Source organism: Planococcus citri, chromosome 2, assembly GCF_950023065.1.
Source record: "Planococcus citri chromosome 2, ihPlaCitr1.1, whole genome shotgun sequence".
Lineage (NCBI taxonomy): Eukaryota > Metazoa > Arthropoda > Insecta > Hemiptera > Pseudococcidae > Planococcus > Planococcus citri.
This window is the reverse complement of record NC_088678.1, coordinates 67,535,111-67,561,304: the sequence shown is the minus strand read 5'-3', so window position 1 is coordinate 67,561,304 and position 26,194 is coordinate 67,535,111. Positions and strand designations below refer to the sequence as shown.

The 26,194-nt window shown below is 33.8% G+C and overlaps 4 protein-coding genes across 4 annotated transcripts in view; 3 read left to right on the top strand and 1 right to left on the bottom strand.

The window, feature by feature from the left end:
• LOC135837333 (echinoderm microtubule-associated protein-like 2) overlaps window positions 1–26,194 on the bottom strand; it is a 172,731-nt gene that overhangs the window by 97,018 nt on the left and 49,519 nt on the right. The window lies entirely within an intron of this gene.
• Window positions 84–8,286, top strand: LOC135837321 (uncharacterized). Its single transcript, XM_065352549.1, has 7 exons — window positions 84–2,812; window positions 3,761–4,035; window positions 5,980–6,192; window positions 6,261–6,846; window positions 6,919–7,184; window positions 7,325–7,483; window positions 7,578–8,286. Exons 1-7 carry the CDS (start codon window positions 2,728–2,730, stop codon window positions 8,196–8,198), a joined length of 2,205 nt encoding a protein of 734 aa, XP_065208621.1. The 5' UTR covers window positions 84–2,727; the 3' UTR covers window positions 8,199–8,286.
• On the top strand, window positions 9,019–13,882 carry LOC135837323 (uncharacterized). The gene is made up of 7 exons (XM_065352551.1): window positions 9,019–9,151; window positions 11,165–11,439; window positions 11,633–11,836; window positions 11,922–12,507; window positions 12,578–12,843; window positions 12,918–13,076; window positions 13,197–13,882. The coding sequence occupies exons 1-7, from the start codon at window positions 9,067–9,069 to the stop codon at window positions 13,806–13,808; spliced, it is 2,187 nt and encodes a 728-aa protein (XP_065208623.1). The 5' UTR covers window positions 9,019–9,066; the 3' UTR covers window positions 13,809–13,882.
• On the top strand, window positions 16,431–25,990 carry LOC135837319 (uncharacterized). The gene is made up of 7 exons (XM_065352546.1): window positions 16,431–16,582; window positions 20,953–21,227; window positions 23,751–23,963; window positions 24,027–24,612; window positions 24,685–24,950; window positions 25,091–25,249; window positions 25,328–25,990. The coding sequence occupies exons 1-7, from the start codon at window positions 16,435–16,437 to the stop codon at window positions 25,463–25,465; spliced, it is 1,785 nt and encodes a 594-aa protein (XP_065208618.1). The 5' UTR covers window positions 16,431–16,434; the 3' UTR covers window positions 25,466–25,990.

Sequence of the window (26,194 nt, the reverse complement as noted above, 5' to 3'; positions counted from 1 at the left end):
AAATTGGAATACAATTTTCAAAAATCGTATAGGAAGTTCCAGAATCGCTCAAAGGAATTACCAATCGATTAGGTATTCTCAAAAATTTTCAAAAATCAAAGGTAAATTTTCCAAAGGATCAAGAATACGTAACTCAAAAAGGCTACAAAATGATTTCTAAACAGCAAAATATTGTAGGAAAAATTTTCAACAATTTTTTCATTTCGTTTAGAATCTTGATTTTAGCCATCTTTTTCCTGGACGATCCAGGATATCGATTCTGAAAGTCAGAAAATTGAGACGAAAATTTTCAAAAATATTTTCATGGAATTCAAATCCAGATTTTAACCATTTACATATTTCAAGGATTACAAAATTAAAAGATGCACAATTGCACAGGAGGCTACAGAATTTCTCAAATGGACCATCAATCGGTTCTGTACGTCGAAAGATTAATACACAATAAAAATATGACAAATTTTAATTTGATCATCTTGAGCAAGTAGAAGTTTGTTTGAAATAAAACGAAAATGTTTGAAAAATATGTAAAATACCTAGGTACTTAATTAGGTATAGGTAAGTATCGAGAAGCACTTTGTATAGATTAGAATTAAACGTGTTTTTAAAGCTATTGGAATTTCTTGTCGATCAATTTATAATGTTATCAAACTACATAGATTGAAAACATGATCCGAACCAAATCGAATCTGCAGGTGAATCGAAACTCTTATTGCAAATTGTATCGAGCGATGTCTTGAAAAAGTTATTTTTTCTGTTTTACAAAGTCATACTGCACAATGAAGATCTTTCGTGTAATTTCATTCGCCTTGACAGGTAAAAAATACTCGTATTTTCATTTCAATCGTGTACAAAAAAACTGGTTCATCACAGATGAAAAGTACGTAGAAGGTGCTCACGTATGATGCAGAGGGGAATGGGATTCTTGAAAAATGGCCTCTCAGTAGGCAGAAATAAATTGAGTATCGTCCAAAACGAACAATTGAAAATTAGAAGCAAAAAACTATCAAAAAAACAACGGAAATATAAATTTATCAAAAATTGGAAACACGCTCAGCAGTCAAGACGCCAAATTTTTGAAAAATATTCATCGAACTCTTTTTTTTTATTATTACTATTTGTTTCAAATTCAAGAGCTCTCAAAATTCGAAAACTTATTGTCAAAAAATTAAAACCTTGATCCGTTTGACCTTCTCTCTTCTCCCTCCAAACGACAAATTATGCATGAAAATTTCAAAAATCTGCTAAGGTGCTTCAGAACTAAGTACATACCACTCAAAATGGTTCGAAACCGTTTCCAATCGATTTGGAAAGTCGATAACAGGGCACACACCAAATTATAGCTTTCTTGGTCTATTTGGTAAAAATTTGATTTTTTTTTTCATTTTTGATCCAAGTTTGATTTTTTACAAATTCATTAAAAATCAAAATCGTTTGTAATCTCAAAAATTTTATCTGTTTCCAAATTCGTTTTCGAAAAATCAGATCACCTCAATTCAAACCTGATGGACAAGTATATCAGCTGATTTTAAAATTCCGTGATTTTAGAATTTTTTTTTTGATTTGCCATTGAAAATAAGAGTTTACAGGTGAAGAAGTGGTTTACGTAACTTTTCCCATATAAGGATTATAAAATTACTTACTCACTTATTCTCATACGCGAGTTCATATTCTATCATTTTTGGAAGGAAATTTGTACTCACCTGAAACAAAGAAAAATTAAGGTGGATTAGTTAGTTATAAAATTATTGATCAATCAACAGATACATAATATATAAAATAATAATCGTCGAAGGCCAACGTAAAAATTCTGACGATCTCTACGTTTAATAAAGGTCCAAAAATTAATATTCACAATAATAAAGTACATCATAAAAATAGTAAAATTGATTGTGAAAAATCATTCAAAAAATTATTGGACAGGTATACATTTTTTAAAACATTTGAGCGAAATAAAAATCGTTTCTACTCGTATATTATTAGTTCAATAATTCCATCTTTGCAGGTTTTCTATAGAACTAAAAAATTCACACATTTTCCGAAGGGTTCAGAATAACTCGAAAAGGCCACAAATCGATTCTGAAGATCAAAATATTGAAGCAAAAAATTTTCAAATTTTTTCTCTATTTTATTGAAATCCCGATGTTTGCCATTGTTTCGAGAGCTAAAAAATCGAAAATTTTTATGGCAGATCCAGAGTAATCGGAAAGTGCACAAATCGATTCTGAAAATCAGAAAATTGAGGCAAAAATTTTCAATAATCTTTTCAAGCAGCTCAAATCCTAATTTTAAAACCAAAAAATACACAGAAGGCTCCCGAACTACTCAAAGGGACCACTAATCAATTCTCTACCATACACAAAAACATGCATATACATACAATAACAACTTGTCAAATTTTCATTTCATCAACTTGAGTAGGTATAGAGAGATATACCTATATGTCTGTGATTAAATAAAAATTAATTGTGTAGGTATAAGAATGTTTTTCAAAAAATATACAAAATATGTACTAATTAATCATAAGAAGGTCGCTAGATCTACCGAGGAGCACTATTTATAGATTAGTATTGAGTGTTTTTCAAGCTATTAAAATTTCTTATCGAGCAATTTTCAATGTTATCAGACTTCCTCAGTTGTAAAAATGATCTGAACATAAGATGATGATAAAAATAACACGTGAACTGTTGGTAAATCTAAACCGTTATTACCAATTGTATCGATCGCGCGATGTCTCGAAAAAGTTTGTTTTTCTGTTATACAAAGTCATATTGCACAATGAAGATATTGCTTTTATTATCATTCTCCATGGCAGGTAAAAAATACTCGTATATTGATTCTAATGGCGTATTTACAACCTGATTCATCACAGTTGAAAAGTATACATATAAGGTACCAAGATATGACGCAGAGTGGAATAGGATTCTTGAAAAATGGTCCCTGAGTAGACAGTGGGTATGGTTCAAAAAATCTTAAACTGGACCACGAGCGATTGGAAATTGGAGCTCCCCCACCACGCCCATTCAGCACAAAATCATAAAAAACGACCGAAATAAGTTAAAAATGTATCATTATCAATAGGAAACACGCTCGTAAGTCAAGAGGCCGTATTTTTTTTTCAAATTTAAAGTTTCTCGTAATTTAAAAATGACTTGTCAAAAAATCAAAATCTCAAACCGTTTGAACTCCCGCCCCTCTCCCCTCACCCCCAAAAAACACGAAAAAAATATGCACGAAATTTTTTAAAATATTGAAAATACATATCAGTAGGTGTTTGCTACAGGGTCTTCATATCATATAAATTGCATTCTTTCTTACTAAACTTTATTTTGGTGGGAAAGGAGGAGGAATGGGAAGTTGGCACCATGAAAAGATTTGGAAAATATAAATCAAATTTTTGAAAAATATTCACCCAGGTACCTACTTTTCTTTTTTCAATACCTACTATAATTTTTTTCAAATTGATAAGCTATCATAATTTAAAAATCTATTGTAAAAAAATTAAAATCTTGATCCGTTCGACACCCTTCCCTAAAAAAAAAGGACAAAATAAATTGCATGGAATTTTCAAAAATGAATCAAATTGCTCACTTCACTTTTTTTTAGAAGGAGGAGGCAGAGGAGGGTATGGCGAGTTGGAATTGTAATACCTATATATATTTTTTAAATCGAAATTGAGAAAAATTATGCACTAGGAATAATTGTGAGACTTCCAGCCGATTTCACTCAATTCAAATCGCTTTCATTTCTTTTTTTTTTACAGCCATTTCTTTAACTCGAAGTTCAAATTCGAGCGAGGCTCATGACATCACAACCCTGCTAAATGATACCATCGCAAAAACATTCGAAAATATGCATAAAGTTACGGTCATCAAGTTGGTCCTCAGCATAGAGAATTTAAAATGGTTCAACTTTGAAACATATACAGACTGCGAATTAGGACCTTTTAAGAATGAGTTCTATTTCAGTGATGTCACCGTAAACCCAGTCAAAGTAGGATCTGCCCGCTTAAGACAAGAATTTTTTCGCAATAGAATGGTAGGAATTACGTAATATACCAAACTTTAAAATCTATCGTCTTGCTCTACAAAATATGTATGTACATACAGTATGACACAAAAGTAGTGCTCGGGGGCTTTTATTTCAAAGTGGAAATGAGCTAGCGAGATGAATGAAAAAATAAACGCTTTCAAAACTGACCTTGAAAATTTCAGGCCTATGCACAAGGTGCCCACAAATTGAAAAACCGGTTTGGTCAACAAATTCAAACTGGTTCTTACTGGCGCAATGTATTCTACACAGTAAGGCGACAAAAACGTGATATGAATTTTTTGAAACCGGTTTATTACTTTGCAACCAGTTGACAAAAAATACCCAAAAATTGTAGATAGAGAAAAAAGCTTGAAACAAAAGTTGCAGGGTGTGAAAAATTACACAATTCTGTTCAATCACATATTGAAACCGGTTAATTGGTTCGCATTTAGCAACCAGTTTTTGACAATCACCTAAAAATTGAAGATGAAGAAAAAAACTTGAAACAAAAGTTGTAGAGCGCGAAAAATTGAACAATTTTTTGCTGATTGTATTTTGTAACCGGTTCATTTATTTGCAACCAGTTAACAAAAATTACCTAAAAATTGAAGATGAAAAAAAAACTTGAAACAAAAGTTGTGAGGCGTGAAAAATTACACAATTCTGTTCAATCACATTTTGAAACCGGTTCATTGGTTCGCATTTAGCAACCAGTTTTTGACAATCACCTAAAAATTGAAAATGAAGAAAAAACTTGGAACAAAAGTTGTAGACCGCGAAATATTGAACTATTTTTGCTGATTGGATTTTGAAACCGGTTCATTAATTTGCAACCCGTTATCAAAAATTACCTAAAAATTGAAGATCGAGAAAAAAGCTGGAAACATAAGTTGTATGGCGTGAAGAATTACACAATTCTGTTCAATCACATTTTGAAACCGGTTCATTGGTTCGCATTTAGCAACCAGTTTTTGACAATCGCCTAAACATTGAAGATGAAAAAAAAAACTTGAAACAAAAGTTGTAGAGCATGAAAAATAAAACCATTCAATTTACAACCAGGTAACTTTTGATGGCTTGCTGCGAATTAATGAACTGGTTTCAAAGTCTGATTTGCGAAAATAGTTCAAATTTTTGTTTCAAGTTTTTTTCTTCATCTACAATGTTTGGGTATTTTTTGTCAACTGGTTGCTAAATGCGAACCAATGAACCAGTTTCAAAATGTGATTGAACAGAATTGTGTAATTTTTCACGTCCTACAACTTTCGTTTCAAGCTTTTTTCTCGATTTTCAACTTTTAGGTAATTTTTGATAACTGGTTGCAAATTAACGAACCGGTTTCAAAACCCAATCAGCAAATATAGTTCAATTTTTCACGCTCTACAACTTTTGTTTCAAGTTTTTTTCACTATCTTTGATTTTTAGGTAATTGTCAAAAACTGGTTGCTAAATGCGAACGAATGAATCGGTTTCAAAATGTGATTGAACAGAATTGTGTAATTTTTCACTCCCTGCAACTCTTGTTTCGAGCTTTTTTCTCTATCTACAATTATTGGGTATTTTTTGTCAACTGGTTGTAAATTAATAAACCGGTTTCAAAAAATTCACACCATGTTTTTGTCGCTTTAGTGTGTAGAATACACTGCGCCAATAAGAACCAGTTTGAATTTGCTGACCAAACCGATTTTTCAATTTGTGAACACCCTGTGCATGGGCCTGAAGTTTTCAAGGTCGCTTTTGAAAGCCCTTATTTTTCCCATACTTAACGCCGCTTCATTCATCTCGCTAGCTCTTTCCACATAGAAATAAAAGCCACTGAACACTAAGTACTTTTGTGTGATACATTTTTCTGAAACTTTTTGGCAAAGCTGAATATCTCGAAAGAAAAGTAAAAAAGCGTAGCCTTATTAATGAATAAAAAATGTAAATCTTGTATCGATTTGATCGCAGACCATATTCTTCTCCTACCTATCAATTGAAATGGAAGGATTCTTGGGAGCAACTCCAAATTGTAGAGGTCACGAGGCCGCGGGTTTCAAAGGAACTCTGGATTTTGAAAACATCACCATTTACGTAATAGCGCAACCAATGCAAAATTTCTCAAAGAACGAATTATACCCTCATATTGATTTCATTCACTACGATGGTTACGAATCCAATTACGTAAGTTATTTATGTTATTTTGAAAATTCACCTAATAGCTAAGCAATTAAAGAGTCATATCATTTCAGACACATTCACCTTACTTCGGCGAAGACTTGACATCAGATGCCCAATACAATCTCGAAAGACGAATCAAATATTTCTTACCATCGTTATTCCTGTTAAATTTACGAGACAACGAGAACTTTATGAAAACACTCCATGCAGCGTTTTGTCGTCATCCTGAACCAGAGATCACGTCGCATTATCCCTCTTCAGATATTTTCAAAATGAAAAATTACTTCTTTATACCAAATTTCACTTCACTAGGTCGTATCTTGAGCAATATCACCATCACAGGAATGCACAATTTTCATAGTCACTCGTCTGCTGAAAATTCCGACCACACTGTCAGCACTCTGACGATTAAAGATATTCAAGGAACCACTAATTTACATTACGATCTTCGAAATTTTACAATTTTTCCACTATATTTTGAAGCAGATCGCATCTCGATAACAGTTAATCGAAAACAGCAAAGTATCAATGTGACTGCGCACAGTTACACGGTTATTGACACTATAATGAACGTCTTGTTGACGGAATATCAATCCAAATGGGTAATGGAAGGAATTCAATTGGCGATCGCGTCTTCGATAATGCCATCGATGAAATGTAAGTCATCTTTAGACGAATTTCTACTCGAAAAAATCTCATAAATTATCATTTTTTCTTCCGTTTTCTCAGATTACAGATACAGCACTCAATCCACCGATTCGCTCGAAGAACACCCAATTGTGAAAATGATCACCAAATTATCTCAGCAATTCGAAAGTCGCACGATACAAAAACTGTACGATACTTGGAATGTAACGATACCCAAAAGCCTCGAGGCAAAATCAAGTCTCCAAATAGAATCATACAATTACAATATTTCAATCGATGCCAAACCGGAAACAGCATTGAACCCGTATCCAGTATTATCTCATTGTAATCTCTACTGCAATTTGGAAGTAGGTGGTACCTCCTGAATTTATTTTATTGAAGATTTGCAGATTGTCAGGCCCTCTCTTATCACAATGATCAATCATAAAATACGTTGATATTACTGTTGTTCAAAATCTCGTCACACTAATGCACTAAAACATTTCAGTTCGTTTTCGAAATTCCTACTTGGTTCGGTACAATTAGCGTGCTCAATACTACTCACGAATTCGACGAAATTAATTTTGAAATCTTCAGTCATTACCCTACAGTAGGCAAATCGAATAATTCGAATGATTTTAAATTGGAATACTATTCATCTTTTGAGGTAAGCATGCAATACATACAATCTTCAAATTACAAATTCTTTAGATAATTTCATAATACTCCCTCTCACACTCCAAAATTAATCACAATTTCAGGTAACACTGCTCTCAAATCCGAACAATTTCACAGATCACGAGCAATTGGAGATGGAACAAAAAACGCAACAATTGATGTTCTCGTTAATTAAGAAAACCGTTATCCATTTCGCAGAACCACTGCTTTCATTACAATTGGACCATTATACCAAACCAGTGAAAATTTTCGACGACTTCCTGCCTTTCTACCCCGATCATGAATTACCTTTCCGTGTACCCGATGCCATAATTGCGAAACACTTCATGATACCGAAAATAAACGACGTGATAATCACAGAGTGGGCAAAATCACCTACTGGCCTTGTCTCCATTGACCAATACTCGTACCTTGTCAATGGAAGCATTACGACGTACGTTAATTTAGAATTGGCAGGCGCTGAAATCCGAATGAATTTTGACGATAGCTTGGTGCCATTTGATGAACTGCGTTTGACATTGGATGAATTATCGGTACGAAAATATACAAATAGTGGAGAGGTTACAGTGCGTTTAGATTCGAGTTACGATTCTCAGAACAATAAAACGATCTCCTTTTCTACTTCGAAATTCGCCTCTATTGAGATGGAATTAGAAAGTATACTAGGCGAATGTTTCACTTATCTTACCAGTATCGTTTTTTAACATTATTTTTATTACCAATTTACACCTATCTATCACTAATTTTGTACAAATTAAATTAAAATCAAAACATTGAACAAAAATTTTCAAATTTTTTTTTCATTTTGTTTGAATCTCGATTTCAGCCATTTTTTTCTAGGTTGATACCAGGATAGCCAAAAAATCAACAAATCGATTCCGGAATTCAAAAAATTGTGACGAAAGTTTTCAAAAATATTTTCATGGAATTCGAATCCAGATTTTAACCAATTATTTTAATAACTAAAAAACTAAAAGATGCACAGGGGGCTGTATAATTTTTCAAATCCACCAATTGATTCTGTACACCAAAACATTAATAGGTAGGAATAATAACCCTGCGTAGACCACCGGTGCCAAAAACGGCACCACAATGTTATTTTTATAAAAAAAACCACCGGGTGCCAAAAACGGCACCTATGTATTTTAAAATTTCCAAAATGCATTGTGGTGCCGTTTTTGGCACCCGGTGGTTTTTTAAATAAAAATTACATTGTGGTGCCGTTTTTGGCACCTGGTGGTTTTTTTTTGGTGGTCTATGCAAGGTTAACATGTCAAATATTTATTTCATCATCTTGAGCAGGTATAGACGTTTGTATGTAATCTTAATAAAACGAAAATGTTCGAAAAAATGTGTGAAATACTAGATTATCTATAGGTAGGTACCGAGGAGCACTTTGTACCTATAGATTAACATTGAGTGTGTTTTAAGCTATTGGAATTTCTTATCAAGCAATTTTTAATTTTATCAGACTACAAAAATTGAAAAAATGATCGGAACCAACGATAATGCAAAAAAATAACATCGAATCTGTTGATAAATCGAAACTCTTATTGCAAATTACATCGAGCGATGTCTCGAAAAAGTTCGTTTTTCCGTTTTATAAATTCACACTGCACAATGAAGATTTTGATTTTAATAACATTCACCTTGACAGGTAAAAAAAATACTCGTATTTTCATTTCAATCGTGTTTAATTTAAACAAACTGGTTCGGCACAGTTGAAAAGTAGAAGGTGGCCAGATGTGATACAGAGGAGAATTGGATTCTTGAAAGATGGTCCCTCAGTAGACAGAAACTGAGAAACAAATTGAGATCATTCAAAAAATCTTAAACTGGATCACAAGCAATTGAAAATTAGACCCTCCCTCCCTCCTCATTCAGCATAAAACCATTTAAAAAAACGAAAGAAATTTATAAATTTATCAAAAATTGGGAACATGCTCAGAAGTCGAAAAGCTAGGAAAATACACATAAATGATATTTTTTTTTGTTTTCTCGAGAAATTGTTTTTTTCGCTTCTATGGGTTTCTACCCCAAGCCCAAGGAAGTATAGCTTGATGAGGGGGCTGCCCTCTGCACCATCAAGCCGACTTTCCGAAGTTCGGTTATAGCGCCAAAATCTCGCTTTTGTACAGGATTCGTGCCTAGGACTATCAGTATTTCTGACTCTTGAGTATCGGGGTTCACAAGCTTCGCTGCTCTTCCTGTTGCTGCTTCAGGGATATTTTCTGATTGTTTTCTCGTCTCCCCTACTTCCTGAGACGGCTTGATGTTGTAGCCCATTCAGGTTGCAGCTTTGACGCTGGGCACACTCCAAGTTGTTAGGTTTGGTCTTAGCCTCATCTTCAGATTCCAGCCTGCCAAAGATGAGTTACCAGCCTCTGCGACGTGGACGCTCCAAACCTCTCTTACCCTATTGACAAAAATTGTGGGTACAACAAGCTGAAATGCATGCTTTTTTGCATATCACACTCATGCGTGAATTTGGACCTTTTTAAAAAAATTGCATGCTATTCAGCCAGTGAATAGCATGCTTAAAAGTAAACCAAAAGTATGTACAAAAAGTGCAGAAATTTTAGCAGAAAAATTGCTCAAACTCACTGGCAATACTATCTACCGATTAATTGTGAATTTTAAGACATTCTAATAGATAATTTTTTCAAAAAAGTTGAAAAAAAAATTTAAAAATTTCTGGCAAGTGCGGGGATTGATCCCAGGTTCCTGCGATGTGCAGCCACTTCACTCACTCGGCCACCTCGCAGCTTAATAGATTAGAGGTTATTTTTGCATAAATGTTATCAATTTTTGGACTTGGAAAAATTTTTACTCACTGGTGCATTTTATAAAATACTTGGTTGCTAGATTGCTTCTGTTTAGCATGCAAAAATGTACATTTTTAACGCGATATTGCACGCTTTTACACCAGTCCAAAATCACGCATTGTTATGCATGCTTTTCAGCATAATTTTGTCAATAGGGTAAGGTTTGTCTTCTCTACTCCTGAGCCGAGTGAAAGATTACATAAAGAAATGTCGAAAACACGTTGACAGAATGCCTGACGAACGGTCCCCTCGAAAAGTCAAAGAATACACTCCAACTGGCAGGAGAAGCAGAGGAAGACAGAAGAAAAGACTTGATGATAGTACATCGGCGAGCAATTCTTCTACAGTTTCCCAGATGGGCTGAACAGCTCACCGGGTCAAATTTCAATGATGATGAATGATATTTTTGAAAAATAATATTCACCAGCCCCTCGTGTTTTTTATTATTACAATTTTTTCAAATTCGAGAACTCTCATAATTTGAAAATATTTTGTCAAGAAACTAAAATCCTGATCCGTTCAAACCCCCCGTCCCCTTCCTCATTCTAGAAAAGACAACATAATACATACGAGATTTTCATAAATTCTGAAATGAATATCTGTCGGTAGATATACAAATATTTTATTGGGCCTTCCATATCTATAAATTAAAGTCCTAATTCATTTTTTTTTAGAGGAGGAGGAAATGAGTATGAGTAGGTATTGAGTAGTTGCCATAATAATTTTTTTCAAATCCTAATTGATAAAAATTACTGTGTATAATTTTGAGACTTTCTGCCGATTCACTTTATTCAAATCACTCACATTCAATTAATTTTTTATTTATTAATTAATGTTTTTTACAGCCATTTCTTCAACTCGAAGTTCAAATTCGAGCGAGGCTCATGATATCACAACACTGCTAAATAATACCATAGCAAAAACATTCCACAATATGAATTCAGTCACAATCAACAAGTTAGTCCTCAGCATAGAGAATTTAAAATCGTTCACTTTTGCAACGTATGCCGACTGCGAATTAGGACCTTTTGAGAACGAATTCTATTTCACTGGTATCACCGTAACCCCGGTCAAAGTAGAATCTGCCCACTTGAGACATGAATTTTATCACAATAGAATGGTAGGTATCTATTACGTAAAATATCAAACTTTAAAATCGATTGCCTCGGTCCACAAAATACATAGATAATTTTTCTGAAACGTTTTAACAAAACTAATGAGATTAAAAACACTAAAAAAAAATTAAAAAAAAAAAAACGTGTCAGGTAATGAATAAAAGAACGTAAATCATGTATCTGTCAATTTTTTCGCAGACCATATTCTTTCACTACCTATCCATTGAAATGAAAGGATATTTAGGAGCAACCCCAGACACAGTTCATGTGGGTTTCGAACGATCTTTGGATTTTAAAAACATTTCAATCTACGTAATAGCAGAACCAATGGAAGGTTTTTCAAAGAACGAATTCTATCCTTACATTGATTTCATTCACTACGATGGTTACGAATCCAATTACGTAAGTTCTACGTAATTTTGAATAAGTATCCACTTCCTATTTTAAACAAGAATATGTACCCAACCAAAGAATCGCGTGATTTCAGATATATTCGCCTTGGTTCCACGAAAACTTGACAACAGACATCCGATACGAACTGGAAATACAGATCAAATCATTCCTACCATCGTTATTCGAGTTCAATTTACGAAACAACGAGAATTTTGTACAAACACTCCATGCAACTTTTTGTCGTCATCCTGAAGAAGAGATCACGTCGCATTATCCCTCTTTAGATATTTTTAGAACGAAAAATTACTACTTCATACCAAATATCACCTCTCTGCATCGCACTTTGAGCAATATCACCATCACAGGAATGCACAATTTTCATAGTCACTCGTTCGCTGATAATTCTGGTCTAACTGTCAGCACTCTGAAGATTCAGAATATTCGAGGAACCGTTAATTTACATTACTCTGGTCGAAAATTTACAATTTTTCCATTGTACTTTGAAGTGGATAGCATTTCGATAACAGTTGATCGAAAACAACAAAGTATCAAAGTGACTGCGCACAATTACACGGTTATTGAGACTAAAATAAACCTTTCGTTGACGGAATATCAGTCCAAATGGATAATGGAAGGTATTCAATTGGCGATTGCGTCTTCGATAATGCCATCGATGAAATGTAAGTCATCGTTGGATGAATTTCTACTTGAAAAAGGCCTACAAATTAACATTTTTTTCTACTTTCACAGATTACAGAAACCGAAATAATTCAACCAATTCGCTCAAAGAACACCCAATTGTAAAAATAAGCACGAAATTATCTCAGCAATTCGAGCGTAGCACGTTACAGAACTTGTATGATACTTGGAACACAACGATCCCCGAAAGCTTCAAGGCAGAATCAAGTATCCAAATAGAATCACTTATTTACAATATTTCAATTGATGCTAAACCCACAACAGCATTGAAACCATATCCAGTTTGTATCAAATGTGGTCTCTACAACATCTTGCGGGTAAGTTATACGATCACTCGTAGAATATTCTGCAGTTCACAATCTCGTCACACTATTGCACTAAAAAATTTCAGATCCACTACGGAACCCCTCCTTGGTTCGGGAAAATTAACGTGCTCAATACCACTCACGAATTCGACGATATTGATTTTGAATTGAAGACAGTTCTCGTTGAGCTACGTAAACTAAATAATTCGAATAATTTCGAATTTCACTGGTTATTAGTTTATGACGTAAGCATACAATACCTTACCACATAAATGTATTTTCAAATAACAAATAACTATGTAACTCACTTCATATCGCTCCATAACACTATATATTTCTCACTCCAAAACTAATCACAATTTCAGGTAGGCCTACAACTGATCTCAAATCCGTACAATTTCACAGATCACGAGAGATTGGAGATAGCACAAGCAGCGCAAAAACTGATGATCTCATTGATTAAGAAAACATTTACCCTTTTCGCAGAACCACTTCTCTCTTTACCATTAGACCATTGTACCCCACCTGTGAAAATTTTCGACGACTTCCTGCCTTTCTACGCCGATTACGAATTACCCTTCCGTGTACCAAATAGCACGATATCGAAAATTAACAACGTAACAATCACACAGTGGACCAACTGGCCTTCTGTTTCAGTCTGGTTTGACCAAAATCCTTTCAATGAAAGCATGGCGTTATCGACAGAAGTTGAATTAGAATTGCCTGAGGCTGAAATTTGGATGAATTATAACGACAAATCATTCGATAAAAGGCATCTGACGCTGACTAGTTTACAAGTAGTAAATTGCACATATAGCGGAGAGATGATCGTGGGTGTAAATCCGATGCCGATGGAATACAGACCTCAGAATGACGAAACGTGCGGTCAACGTATTTCGAAAATCGCCAGGATTCAAGCAAACCTAGAAGGTATACTTGTCGAATGTTTCAAAAATCTTACCAGTCTTGTTTTTTAACATTATTTTGATTATAATTTACCTATTATGTATCAATTTTATACCAATTGAATAAATGAATCTCTGTTTTTTTTTTCCAAAGTAATCTATGAAGAAGGGGTTTAAAACTAATTCCAGCGAAATTTTATCAACCAAACTAATTTAATTGTTGTAATCCGACTTAATACACAACGATTTTTTTTCAAACGAGATCTGAAAAGTTGAACAAAAAACTAGGGCTAGTGGAACGGGACAGAACAGAACAAATAAACGGAACAATAAACACAAAAACATAATTTCGCCTGAGCAATAAACAGAACAAAACAAATCAGGAAAAAATCTTATTGAGAATGGAACAGAACATAACAGAACAAAACAGAAAAAAGACCAAGAAGTTGTAAAGGGGGTTGGCGATTTTTTTGAAATTTTTCCTGTGGAAAGACCTTCCGAGGGGATGACTAATGGCGCAAATCGCAGCCCTCTATTCCTTTTTAAAGGCCGCAAGTGGGTGTCAAAGTTTTCAGTGAATTTGAAATATCATCCATTTTAGTAGTGGATTACTCGATAACCGCGATACCTACCAAAATGGAACTTTTCCCAATAGATAGGGGATTTGAAAAGGCGAAATAATAAAAGCTACAGCCTTTTGCATTCCTAATATTCCATGATGAACGAGAACGACAGAATCAGTATACGTTCGTTCATACTTCTCAACATTACCATTTTCGTTTCCTACGTTAAGATAAGTACGAGGTATACATACACACAAATACGTTTTAAAAAATGCAACTTTTTTCGATTGCTCGCGAGTTTGGGTAAACTTTTATGTGCTTTAAAATTAAAGGGAATAAAATTCCCTATCGATTGATGTTAAATTTTCATCACTTTGCCAAAAAATAACCATCTTATGAATACTTTCATTCACGGATTTTAGCATTCTACATCTGTTAAGTATAAGTACATATGTATTTTAAAAAATTGAAATGTTTGGAATTTCATCCTTTATAATTTGAGTTTTTTCCCGAAAGTTCTACCTTTCACTGTTCAAATTTTCAAAAGTTCTCGAAGTTTTAAGTGGCGAAAACAAGGCCAAAACCAACTGGAGGTGGTAAGTATCGAACTTTGCACTAAAATTACTCAACATTTTCAGTGAACACGTAATGTTATCCTCTTTAAAATGGTCATTTACCGAAAGTTGTACCTTTTATCGTTCAAAAGTTCTTAAAGATCAAAGTTGAATAAAGTGATCGCTGATCAACACCAAAAGTGAAAGTGACTGATAAGTGGTAATGGTGATAGTAACACAATTTGATCTTGATCACTTTCCGTAACTTCGATCTTCAAGATCTTTTGAACGATTTAACAAAGATATTTCGGCAGATAACCATTTTAAAGAGGATAAAATTACCTCAAAATAAATATGTGTTTGGTGAAAATGTTGAGTAATTTTAGTGCAAAGTTCAATACTTAGTACGCGCAGCTGGGGTTTACCTTGTTTTCGCAACTTCGAAAATCGAGAACTTTTGTATGGTGAACAGTAGATCTTTGGGAAGAAAACCACTCTAAAGAGGATACACTTACAAACATTTCTGTGATTTAAAAATCAATACAACACATGTTCTCCCTGAAAATTTTGAGTATTTTTAGTTTAAAGTTCACACTTCACAGATGTCGAATGCAAAATTCATAAGATAATCATTTTTTGGCGAAATGATGAAAATTCAACATCAATCGATAGGGAATTTCATTATCTTTAATTTTTAAGTACATAAAAGTTCACTCAAACTCGCGAGCAATCGAAAAAAATTACATCTTTTAAAACGTAATTGTGTGTACTGTGTACACTACATACTTACTCGTACTTAGTTTACTTTCTTATGAAAATAACAGCGGTAAGAAGTAAGAACGAACGCATACTGATTCTGTCGTTCGTCGTTCTCGTTCATCATGGAATATTAGGAATGCAAAAAGCTGTAGCTTTTATTATTTCGCTTTGAAAAGCTTTTTGTTGATATCCTAAAAATCAGAGTTGCCACTTTTTTTCGTACTAAAAATTAGCTCGAAAAGTTTCAAAACGTATATTATTAGTTCAATAATTCCATCATTGCAGTTTTCTATCGAACTAAAAAATTCACACATTTTCTGAAGGGTTCAGAATAACCTGATCGATTCTGAAGATCAAAAGATTGAAGCGAAAAATTTCCAAATTGAAAATCAGAAAATTGAGGCAAAAATTTTCAATAATCTTTTTAAGCAGCTCAAATCCTAATTTTAAGAATGGTTTTTTTTTCGAGGAATTGAAAACCAAAAAATACACAGGAGGCTCCCGAACTACTCAAAGGAACCACTAATCAATTCTCTACCATACACTAAAACATGCATACAACAACAACTTGAGAAATTTTCATTTCATCAGCTTGAGTAGGTAATAGGTATAGAGAGGTACTTGGATGTCTGTGATAAAATAAAAATGTTTTCCAAAAAATACACAAAATACTAATTAATCATAAGAAGGTCACTAGATCTACCGAGGAGCACTATTTATAGATTAGTATTGAGTGTTTTTCAAGCTATTAAAATTTCTTATCGAGCAATTTTCAATATTATCAGACTTCCTAAGTTGAAAAAATGATCTGAACATAAGATAATGCTAAAAATAACATCCGAACTGTTGGTAAATCGAAACTGTTATTACAAATTGTATCGAGCGATGACTCGAAAAAGTTTGTTGTTCTGTTCTACAAAGCCATACTGCACAATGAAGATATTGCTTTTATTATCATTCTCCATGGCAGGTAAAAAATACTCGTATATTAATTTTAATAACGTATGGTATTTACAACCGGATTCATCACAGTTGAAAAGTATAAGGTACCAAGATACATATGACGCAGCGTGGAATAGGATTCTTGAAAAATGGTCCATGAGTAGACAGAAACCAACTGAGTATCGTTCAAAAAATCTTAAACTGGACCACGAGCAATTGGAAATTAGAGCCACCCGCCCCCCTCTCTCAGCACAAAATCATAAAAAACGACAGAAATGAGTATAATAAAATGTATCAATGTTAAAAATAGGAAACACGCTCAGAAGTCAAGAGGCCAAATTTTTTATTAACTTACCATTTTTTTTTCAAAATTAAAGGCTCTCATAATTTGAAAATCACTTGTCAAAAAATCAAAACCTTGAACCGTTTGAACTCCCACCCGTCTCCCCCCCCCCCCCCAAAAACCACTACAACAAAATATGCACGAAATTTTTAAAAATATTGAAGTACATATCAGTAGGTGTTTTCTACTGGTCATCATTCCATGGAAATTGATTTTTTTTTACTCATTTTTTTGGCGGGAAAGGAGAAAGGAATGGGAAGTTGGCACCATTAAAAAAAAAAAAAAAAAAAAAAAAAAAACAGAAGCATAAATTTGAAACACGATCAGCAGTCAAGACGCCAAATTTGGAAAATATAAATCAAATTTTTGAAAAATTTTCAAGGTACCTGTTGAATTTATGACAGTTTTTGATCATAAAAAGATCAAAATTTAGTTTTATTTATTTACGTTTTCGCTAAAAATAAATGGCTGCATTTTTCTAAAAGAGCCATTTATCGAATAATATATGGCTACAATTTCAGTTGTTTCTAAGTCGCGTTTTCGTTTATTTTTGTTTTTGTTAAGCAATCATTCGCGTTATTTCTCTGTTCGAGTAAAGTAAAAATGTATTGTGAGCGTATTAATGCTAATTTTGAGTTCATTGAACTCGTTTTATGTAAAATTTTCATTTCGTGAATATTTTCACGAATTAAAATAAAACCTGTTATTTTGTTATATTTGTTCGAGGTATTCGATGTTTGGTTTTATTTAACCAATTTTCCAACATGGTACCCGAGCGTTGGTTTTTGGTCCATGTCCTCTGTTTGTTTCTTTTGGTCCGCGTAACAAATGATCGCGACGTATTCCGAATCCGAACGCGAATCCGGTGATTGATCCGACGTGTCTAAAAACGGTGGCGAGTAAATGACGGTTGTAATGTTCAACGCTACAGTAATGAAAAGAATACGGTTCTCAATGACGAATTTTGCAAGTGCCTCGATATTTGTGTACAAGGTGGCAACTTTGAAAATGGTATAACGACGACGAATGTCTGTGAAAGAGTAGCGGATGTGTTCTGCAAAATATAAATTCGACGAGCAGTAAGGTATGCGGCGTAGTTGGAGATGACGACGTTTTTGGTTTTTGGTACGGCGAAGTTCGTTTTGGTATGGATCCTGCAACGATAAAAAATCTGCAAAAGTATGCAGAGTTCTTAAATCAAATGGGTATAAATTTTGGTTACGTATTTGACAACGGCGATGGTTTAAACGTATACTAATGTATCAATGATTCAATTGGCAATTCAAGTTCAACGATTAATGGTCTCAATAATTTTATATATGGTAATGTTAAACGTGTTAATATGTATTCAAAATTAGATCAGCCAGTTTTGGCGATTTTTCATAATTTTTGAAACTACTTTTCGGTGATTTCCCATTGTTATTCTTCATTTTCGGATTTGTGTACGTTTGATTTTCCTTCTGTCAGTTCGAATGTTTCGGCATTTGAAACTAGGGAAAGGAAAATCAGAAATGTTTCAATAATTTGTTCGATATAACGATGAAAATTTTCGAATAATTGAGAATTATTCAATTTTTTGGTTGAAACTTAATCGGTAATTTTTTTTTTTTTTACGGAAAAAATCGAGTCTGAAAAATACCCTCGTTTTAAATAGTCGAGAATCGAATTTCGAGTGATACATGTAGAAAAGATCGTTTAATTGCATGATAAGTAATTAAATGTTTGAAGTAAAAACGTATTTTTTTCGAATATGCTCGATATCTCTGTTGTGGATTTTGAAAAAAATAGCAGTGACGTGTGCGGCGTTTTTTTTTCTGAGAATTACGACGTAAATGTTTTGGGAGCGCGAATTGATGATGGTAGGTACGTGGAGATTTTTTGAAAATTGCTATCGTGATAAACATGGTGTTGTTTTTTTGAATTTCTCGAGTAGTGACGACTCGAGTAGTGACGAATAATTAATGACAAGTAGGTATATGAGTACGCTGACGACGAGCGGATTTTTGTTTCTGGTAAATGTTTGTACAGGGATGAGCTAACGACGACGATATGGTAAATGGTTACGGATGTTTCATGTGGTATTTTTGACTACAAAAAAGTTTTTTTTTTTTTTTTTGGTTTCAGTATTTGGTAAAAAAATATGGTTATATTTTTTTTAGGAAAAATGATAGTTTTTAAGTTTTTGATATGTATGTACCGATAGTTGTTAAAATGAAAAGCCACATCGAAGGGGGGAAACTATTTGAAATTATCGATGTCGCTTTTCTGAGTGAAATTAATAACAAGGAAAAGTGGGAATTGAGGAATTTTAATGTTGTTTTTTATAGTCAACTTTGGGTTCCTGTAGTGCGAGGTCGAGTGATTTTTAGTGGCGATTTGAGTAATGTTGATGATAGGTTCGAGTCATCCGTACTTATTTCGATGTTTTTGTTTCGTTCAACCTCCATACTCAGTTAATTTAAAAATTGTAACGAACTATTATGACGATTTGGCCAAATCATAACGAACTAAACTAACTGACGACAACACGAACGAAACTAACCAAGTAAAATTGACGACGACGACGTGTAAGTTGCTGTGTGCTGAAAGACGATTTTGGTTGCTGTGTGCTATTGACGACGACGGTATTGTGTATGAGTAAAATCCGGTAGAAGGAAAAATAACCTTTTTTTAAAAAATTGTATGCAGTATAAAATCCGGTAAAAGGAAAAATAACCTTTTTTAAAAAAAATTGTGTGAAGTGTAAAATCCGGTGAAAGGAGTAAACCTTTCTGTAAAAATCAGACGACGTATTATGTAGGTAAGGAGTAAACCTTGATAAAAAATCAGACGATGTATGTAGGTAAAGGAGTAAACCTTGATAAAAAATCAGACGATGTATGTAGGTAAGGAGTAAACCTTATAAAAAACTGTAGGTAAAGGAGATTAACTGAGTGTGGACGGACAATTAAATAGTTTTACCTACTTACATACAGGTGGGTAGTCGTGTAGGTTGACGTAATTCGGCGTTTGTAGTTTGGATTCGTGTTGAATTTGATTCAACTTATGTAAAATACATTTTGAATAATAACAATGATTCAATTCTTCTATCGAATTGTTTCGAGTAAATTTTATGGAAGATTCAGGTTTCTGGGTTCAAAAGATTTCAATTTAAAAGTGATAGGTGGTACTTATATGTTTGAAAAGTTCGGTTTAAAATTTTGTTCATTTCTATGATGAAACGATTTTGATACTTGAAGTTCTCTTTTGGTATCTACTTTGTATTTGGGATTTTTTCAGAGGTATATTGTTGTTGAGTTTGTCCTGTCTGATGATTCGTTTTGGTTTAAATATGTATCAGTTTTCGAGTATATTATTCGATTAGAATAAGCGTTAATATAACTTTCGATGTTTGTATTGAGTAATTTAATAACGTAAATTTAGTTATCAATGCTGGTTCAGTGTTTATTTGTAATCGATTATTTAGTTGTTTCTAAGTCGCGTTTTCGTTTATTTTTGTTTTTGTTAAGCAATCATTCGCGTTATTTCTCTGTTCGAGTAAAGTAAAAATGTATTGTGAGCGTATTAACGCTAATTTTGAGTTCATTGAACTCGTTTTATGTAAAATTTTCATTTCGTGAATATTTTCACGAATTAAAATAAAACCTGTTATTTTGTTATATTTGTTCGAGGTATTCGATGTTTGGTTTTATTTAACCAATTTTCCAACAGTACCTAGACCTACTCTTCTTTTTTCAATACTGTAATTTTTTTCAAATTGAAAAGCTATCATAATTTAAAAATCTATTGTAAAAAAATTGAAATCTTGATCCATTCCCCCTCCCCCCTCCTCTCCAAAAAAACAGGACAAAATATGCACAGAATTTTCAAAAATAAATCAAATTGCTCACTCAACTTTTTTTAGGAGGAGGAGAATGAGGAGGGAATGTCGAGCTGGAATGGTAATTAGTATTTTTAAAAAATCGAAATTGAGAAAAATTATGCACTAGGAATAATTGTGAGACTTCCAGCCGATTTCACTCAATTCAAATCGCTTTTATTTCTTTTTTTTACAGCCATTTCTTTAACTCGAAGTTCAAATTCGAGCGAGGCTCATGACATCACAACCCTGCTAAATAATACCATCGCAAAAACATTCGAAAATATGCATAAAGTTACGGTCATCAAGTTGGTTCTCAGCATGGAGAATTTAGAATGGTTCAACTTTGAAACATATACAGACTGCGAATTAGGACCTTTTAAGAATGAGTTCTACTTTATTGATGTCACTGTAACCCCAGTCAAAGTAGGATCTGCCCGCTTAAGGCAAGAATTTTATCGCAATAGAATGGTAGGTATTACGTAATGTACCAAACTTTAAAATCTATCGTCTTGCTCTACAAAATATGCACATACATACAGTATGACACAAAAGTAGTGCTCGGTGGCTTTTATTTCTAAGTGGAAAGAGCTAGCGAGATAAATGAAGCGGTGTTGAGTATGAAAAAATAAAGGCTTTCAAAACTGACCTTGAAAATTTCAGGCCCATGCATAGGGTGTCCATAAATTGAAAAACCAGTTTGGTCAAAAAATTCAAACTGGTTCTTATTGGCGCAATGTATGCTACACACTAAGGCGACAAAAACGTGATATGGATTTTTTGAAACCGGTTTATTAATTTGCAACCAGTTAACAAAAAGTACCCAAAAATTGTAGATAGAGAAAAAAGCTTGAAACAAAAGTTGTAGGGCGTGAAAAATTGAACAATTCTGTTCAATCACACTTTGAAACCGGTTCATTGGTTCGCATGTAGCAACCAGTTTTGGACAATCACCTAAAAATTAAAGATAGAGAAAAAAACTTGGAACAAAAGTTGTAGAGCGTGAAAAATTAAACCATTTTTGCTGATCAGATTTTTAAAATGGCCACTTAATTTGCAACCAGGCAGCTTTCGATGGCTTGCTGTGAATTAATGAACTGGTTTCAAAATCTGATTTGCGAAAATAGTTCAAATATTCACACTCCACAACTTATGTTTCAAACTTTTTTCTTCAAACTCCAATTTTTAGGAGTTTGTTGAAAACATGATTGCTAAATGCGAACCAATCAACTGGTTTCAAAATGTGATAACACAGAATTGTGTTATTTTTTACACTCTGCAACTTTTGTTTCAGGCTTTTTTCAATAGGTATCTACAATTTTCGTGTAATCTTTCGATGACTGGCTGCAAATTGGTGAACTGGTTTCAAAATCCAATCAGCAAAAATAGATAAAATTTTTCGCGCTCTACAACTTTTGTTTTGTAATATTAGGGATTGGAAAGACTGGCTGTGGTGAGAATAATAGCTAATTACGTGTTAGGTAATTATCTTCGTCTAACGGCTCATACAAAAAATCTAAGAATTATTCCTTAGGGAAGGAATAATTGCTAAGAACCTGGCTAGCTCTGGGAACAGGCTCTTGGTCTTTCTTTCACCCAAGTACATTATAAATTTAGAGTAAATGTATTAAATAATTACTCGAAAGCACATGTAATGACTCCTGTATTATTTCATAAAATACATTACATGTGAAAATACTACAAATAAGGATGCATTATTCTTATAATTAAAGAAGGGAGAATACAGCTGAACAAATTATTGTATCTCAAAAGAAGATTAAAGGCTCAATGATCATAAAATTATCAATCATTGATTTAAAGTAAATTACATAACGAGGTTGGATATGACGAAACCGCGTCATCTCGCTGTCTTTTAATTAATTACGTTAAAGTTATAATTAATCTAGGTGGAGGAACGCACTCCGAAGGTTTAAGCTTTTTTCATTACTTACACTGTTCACGTTAGTCATCTCTTCGGTGGCTCACCAATACTAGGCCGGGCGATGACTATGAATAAAATCTCTATGTGCACATTGGTACAAGATCACACTCTCATGTCCGGAAGATGAGAGGTGATCCAAGATTCCGAAATAAGGGTCAATCCCTTTGATACGAACCACGAATTTACGTTAAAATTACACATATTTAACCGAACAAGCGGGTAATAAGAATTAGGATAATCGAAGTGCTAAGGTGGACATAGTCCACAGGTGACATAAAGTCGGTCGTTGACGAGAAGATCTACCGTGGCCGCGGATAAGAACTCAAGTGAGAATTAACCAGGATTCACATAGAGACGAGCCCTATGCGAACCTGGGAAATATAGGTAAATGTAACCTTGTAACCTTCAAATCTCAACATGTTAAAAAAGAAGTTTACGCGGTAAACGACTAATATTTTAATATCTACGATACCTAGTTATTTTAAGAATAACTAGGATACGTGGTAAGTACAATAGGCACTACTATATGTAGTGGAGGCATTCCTGCTCATCACAGTTTCAAGTTTTTTTCTTCATCTTCAATTTTTAGGTGATTGTCAAAAACTGGTTGCTAAATGCGAATCAAAAGAACCGGTTTCAAAATGTGATTGAACAGAATTGTGTAATTTTTCACGCCCTATACAACTCTTGTTTAAAGCTTTTTTCTTTATCTACAATTTTTATGTATTTTTTGTTAACTGGTTGCAAATTAATAAACCGGTTTCAAAAAATCCATACCACGTTTTTGTCACCTTAGTGTGTAGAATACGTACATTGCGCCAATAAGAACCAGTTTGAATTTGTTGACCAATCAACGCCGCTTCATTCATCATGCAAGCTCTTTCCACATAGAAATAAAAGCCACCGAACACTAAGTACTTTTGTGTCATACTGTACCTATACATCATTTTTCTAAAACTTTTTGGCAAAGCTGGATACCTTGAAAGAAAGGTAAAAAAGCGTAGCCTTATTAATGAATAAAAAATGTAAATCTTGTATCGATTTGATCGCAGACCATATTCTTCTCCTACCTATCAATTGAAATGGAAGGATTCTTGGGAGCAACTCCAGATTGTAAAGGTCACGTGGCCGCTGGTTTCAAACGAACTCTGGATTTTGAAAACATCACCATCTACGTAATAGCGCAACCAATGCAAAATATCTCAAAGCATGAATTCTATCCTCACATTGATTTCATTCACTACGATGGTTACGAATCCAATTACGTAAGTTCTACGTAATTTTGAAAATTCACCTAGCTAAGCAATTAAACAGTCACATGGTTTCAGACACATTCGCCTTATTTCCGCGAAGACTTGACACAAGATGCTCAATATGATCTCGAAAGACGAATCAAACATTTCTTACCATCGTTACTCCTGTTAAATTTACGAAACAACGAGAACTTTATGAAAACACTCCATGCAGCGTTTTGTCGTCATCCTGAACCAGAGATCACGTCGCATTATCCCTCTTCAGATATTTTCAAAATGAAAAATTACTTCTTTATACCAAATTTCACTTCACTAGGTCGTATCTTGAGCAATATCACCATCACAGGAATGCATAATTTTCGTAGTCACTCGTTTGCTGAAAATTCCAGCCACACTGTCAGCACTCTGACGATTAAAGATATTCAAGGAACCACTAATTTACATTATGATCTTCGAAATGTTACAATTTTTTCATTATACTTTGAAGTAGATTGCATCTCGATAACAATTAATCGAAAACAGCAAAGTATCAATGTGACTGCGCACAGTTACACAGTTATTGACACTAAAATGAACGTCTCATTGACGGAATATCAATCCAAGTGGGTAATGGAAGGAATTCAATTGGCGATTGCGTCTTCGATAATGCCATCGATGAAATGTAAGTCATCTTTAGATGAATTTTTACTCGAAAAAATCCTATAAATTATTATTTTTTCTTCCGCTTTCTCAGATTACAGAAACAGCACTCAATCCACCGATTCGCTCGAAGAACACCCAATTGTGAAAATGATCACCAAATTATCTCAGCAATTCGAAGGTCGCACCTTACAAAAACTGTACGATACTTGGAATATAACGATACCCAAAAGCCTCAAGGCAAAATCAAGTCTCCAAATAGAATCACACAATTACAATATTTCAATTGACGCTAAACCCGAAACAGCATTGAGCCCTTATCCATTGTTATCTCATTGTAATCTCTACTGCAATTTGGAAGTAGGTGGTACCTCCTGAATTTATTTTATTGAACATTTTCAGATTGTCAGGCCCTCTCTTATCACAATGATTAATCATAAAATACGTTGATATTGCTGCTGTACAAAATCTCGTCACACTAATGCACTAAAACATTTCAGTTCGTTTTTGAATTTCCTACTTGGTTCGGGAAAATTAGCGTGCTCAATACCACTCACAAATTCGACGAAATTAATTTTGAAATTTTCAGTGATTACTCTAGAGTAGGCAAATCGAATAATTCGAATGATTTCAAATTGGAATACTATTCATCCTTTCACGTAAGCATGCAATACAATTTTCAAATTACAAATTCTTCAGATCATTTTATAATAATCCAAAACTAATCACAATTTCAGGTAAAACTGCTCTCAAATCCGAACAATTTCACAGATCACGAGCAGTTGAAGATAGAACAAAAAACACAACAATTGATGTTCTCGTTGATTAAGAAAACAGTTATCCATTTCGCAAAACCACTGCTTTCATTACAATAGGACCATTATACCAAACCAGTGAAAATTTTCGACGACTTCCTGCCTTTCTACGCCGATCACGAATTATCCTTCCGTGTACCCGATGCCATAATTGCGAAGCACTTCATGATACCGAAAATAAACGAAGTGATAATCACAGAGTGGGCGAAATCACCTACTGGCCTTGTCTCCATTGACCAATACTTGTACCTTGTCAATGGAAGCATTACGACGTACGTTAATTTAGAATTGGCAGGCGCTGAAATCCGAATGAATTTTGACGATAGCTTGGTGCCATTTGATGAACTGCGTTTGACATTGGATGAATTATCCGTACGAAAATATACAAATAGTGGAGAGGTTACAGTGCGTTTAGACTCGAGTTACGATTCTCAGAACAATAAAACGATCTCCTTTTCTACTTCGAAATTCGCCTCTATTGAGATGGAATTAGAAAGTATACTCGGCGAATGTTTCACTTATCTTACCAGTATCGTTTTTTAACATTATTTTTATTACCAATTTACACCCATCTATCACTAATTATGTACAAATTAAAGTAAAATCAAAACATTGAAGCCAAAATTTTCAATTTTTTTTCATTTTGTTTGAATCCCGATTTCAGCCATTTTTTCTCTAGGTTGATACCAGGATAGCGAAAAAATCAACAAATCGATTCCGGAATTCAAAAAATTGTGACGAAAGTTTTCAAAAATATTTTCATGGAGTTCGAATCCAGATTTTAACCAA

Coding starts and splice junctions, on each gene's coding strand:
- LOC135837323 (XM_065352551.1), top strand. CDS start 9,067: ATGTCTCGAAAAAGTTCGTTTTTCCGTTTTATAAATTCACACTGCACA. Junction 9,152..11,164: donor AATAACATTCACCTTGACAG/GTAAAAAAAATA, acceptor TGTTTTTTACAG/CCATTTCTTCAACTCGAAGT. Junction 12,508..12,577: donor GATAATGCCATCGATGAAAT/GTAAGTCATCGT, acceptor CTACTTTCACAG/ATTACAGAAACCGAAATAAT.
- LOC135837319 (XM_065352546.1), top strand. CDS start 16,435: ATGCTAAAAATAACATCCGAACTGTTGGTAAATCGAAACTGTTATTAC. Junction 24,613..24,684: donor GATAATGCCATCGATGAAAT/GTAAGTCATCTT, acceptor CCGCTTTCTCAG/ATTACAGAAACAGCACTCAA. Junction 25,250..25,327: donor AATACTATTCATCCTTTCAC/GTAAGCATGCAA, acceptor TCACAATTTCAG/GTAAAACTGCTCTCAAATCC.
- LOC135837321 (XM_065352549.1), top strand. CDS start 2,728: ATGTCTCGAAAAAGTTTGTTTTTCTGTTATACAAAGTCATATTGCACA. Junction 2,813..3,760: donor ATTATCATTCTCCATGGCAG/GTAAAAAATACT, acceptor TTTTTTTTACAG/CCATTTCTTTAACTCGAAGT. Junction 6,847..6,918: donor GATAATGCCATCGATGAAAT/GTAAGTCATCTT, acceptor CCGTTTTCTCAG/ATTACAGATACAGCACTCAA.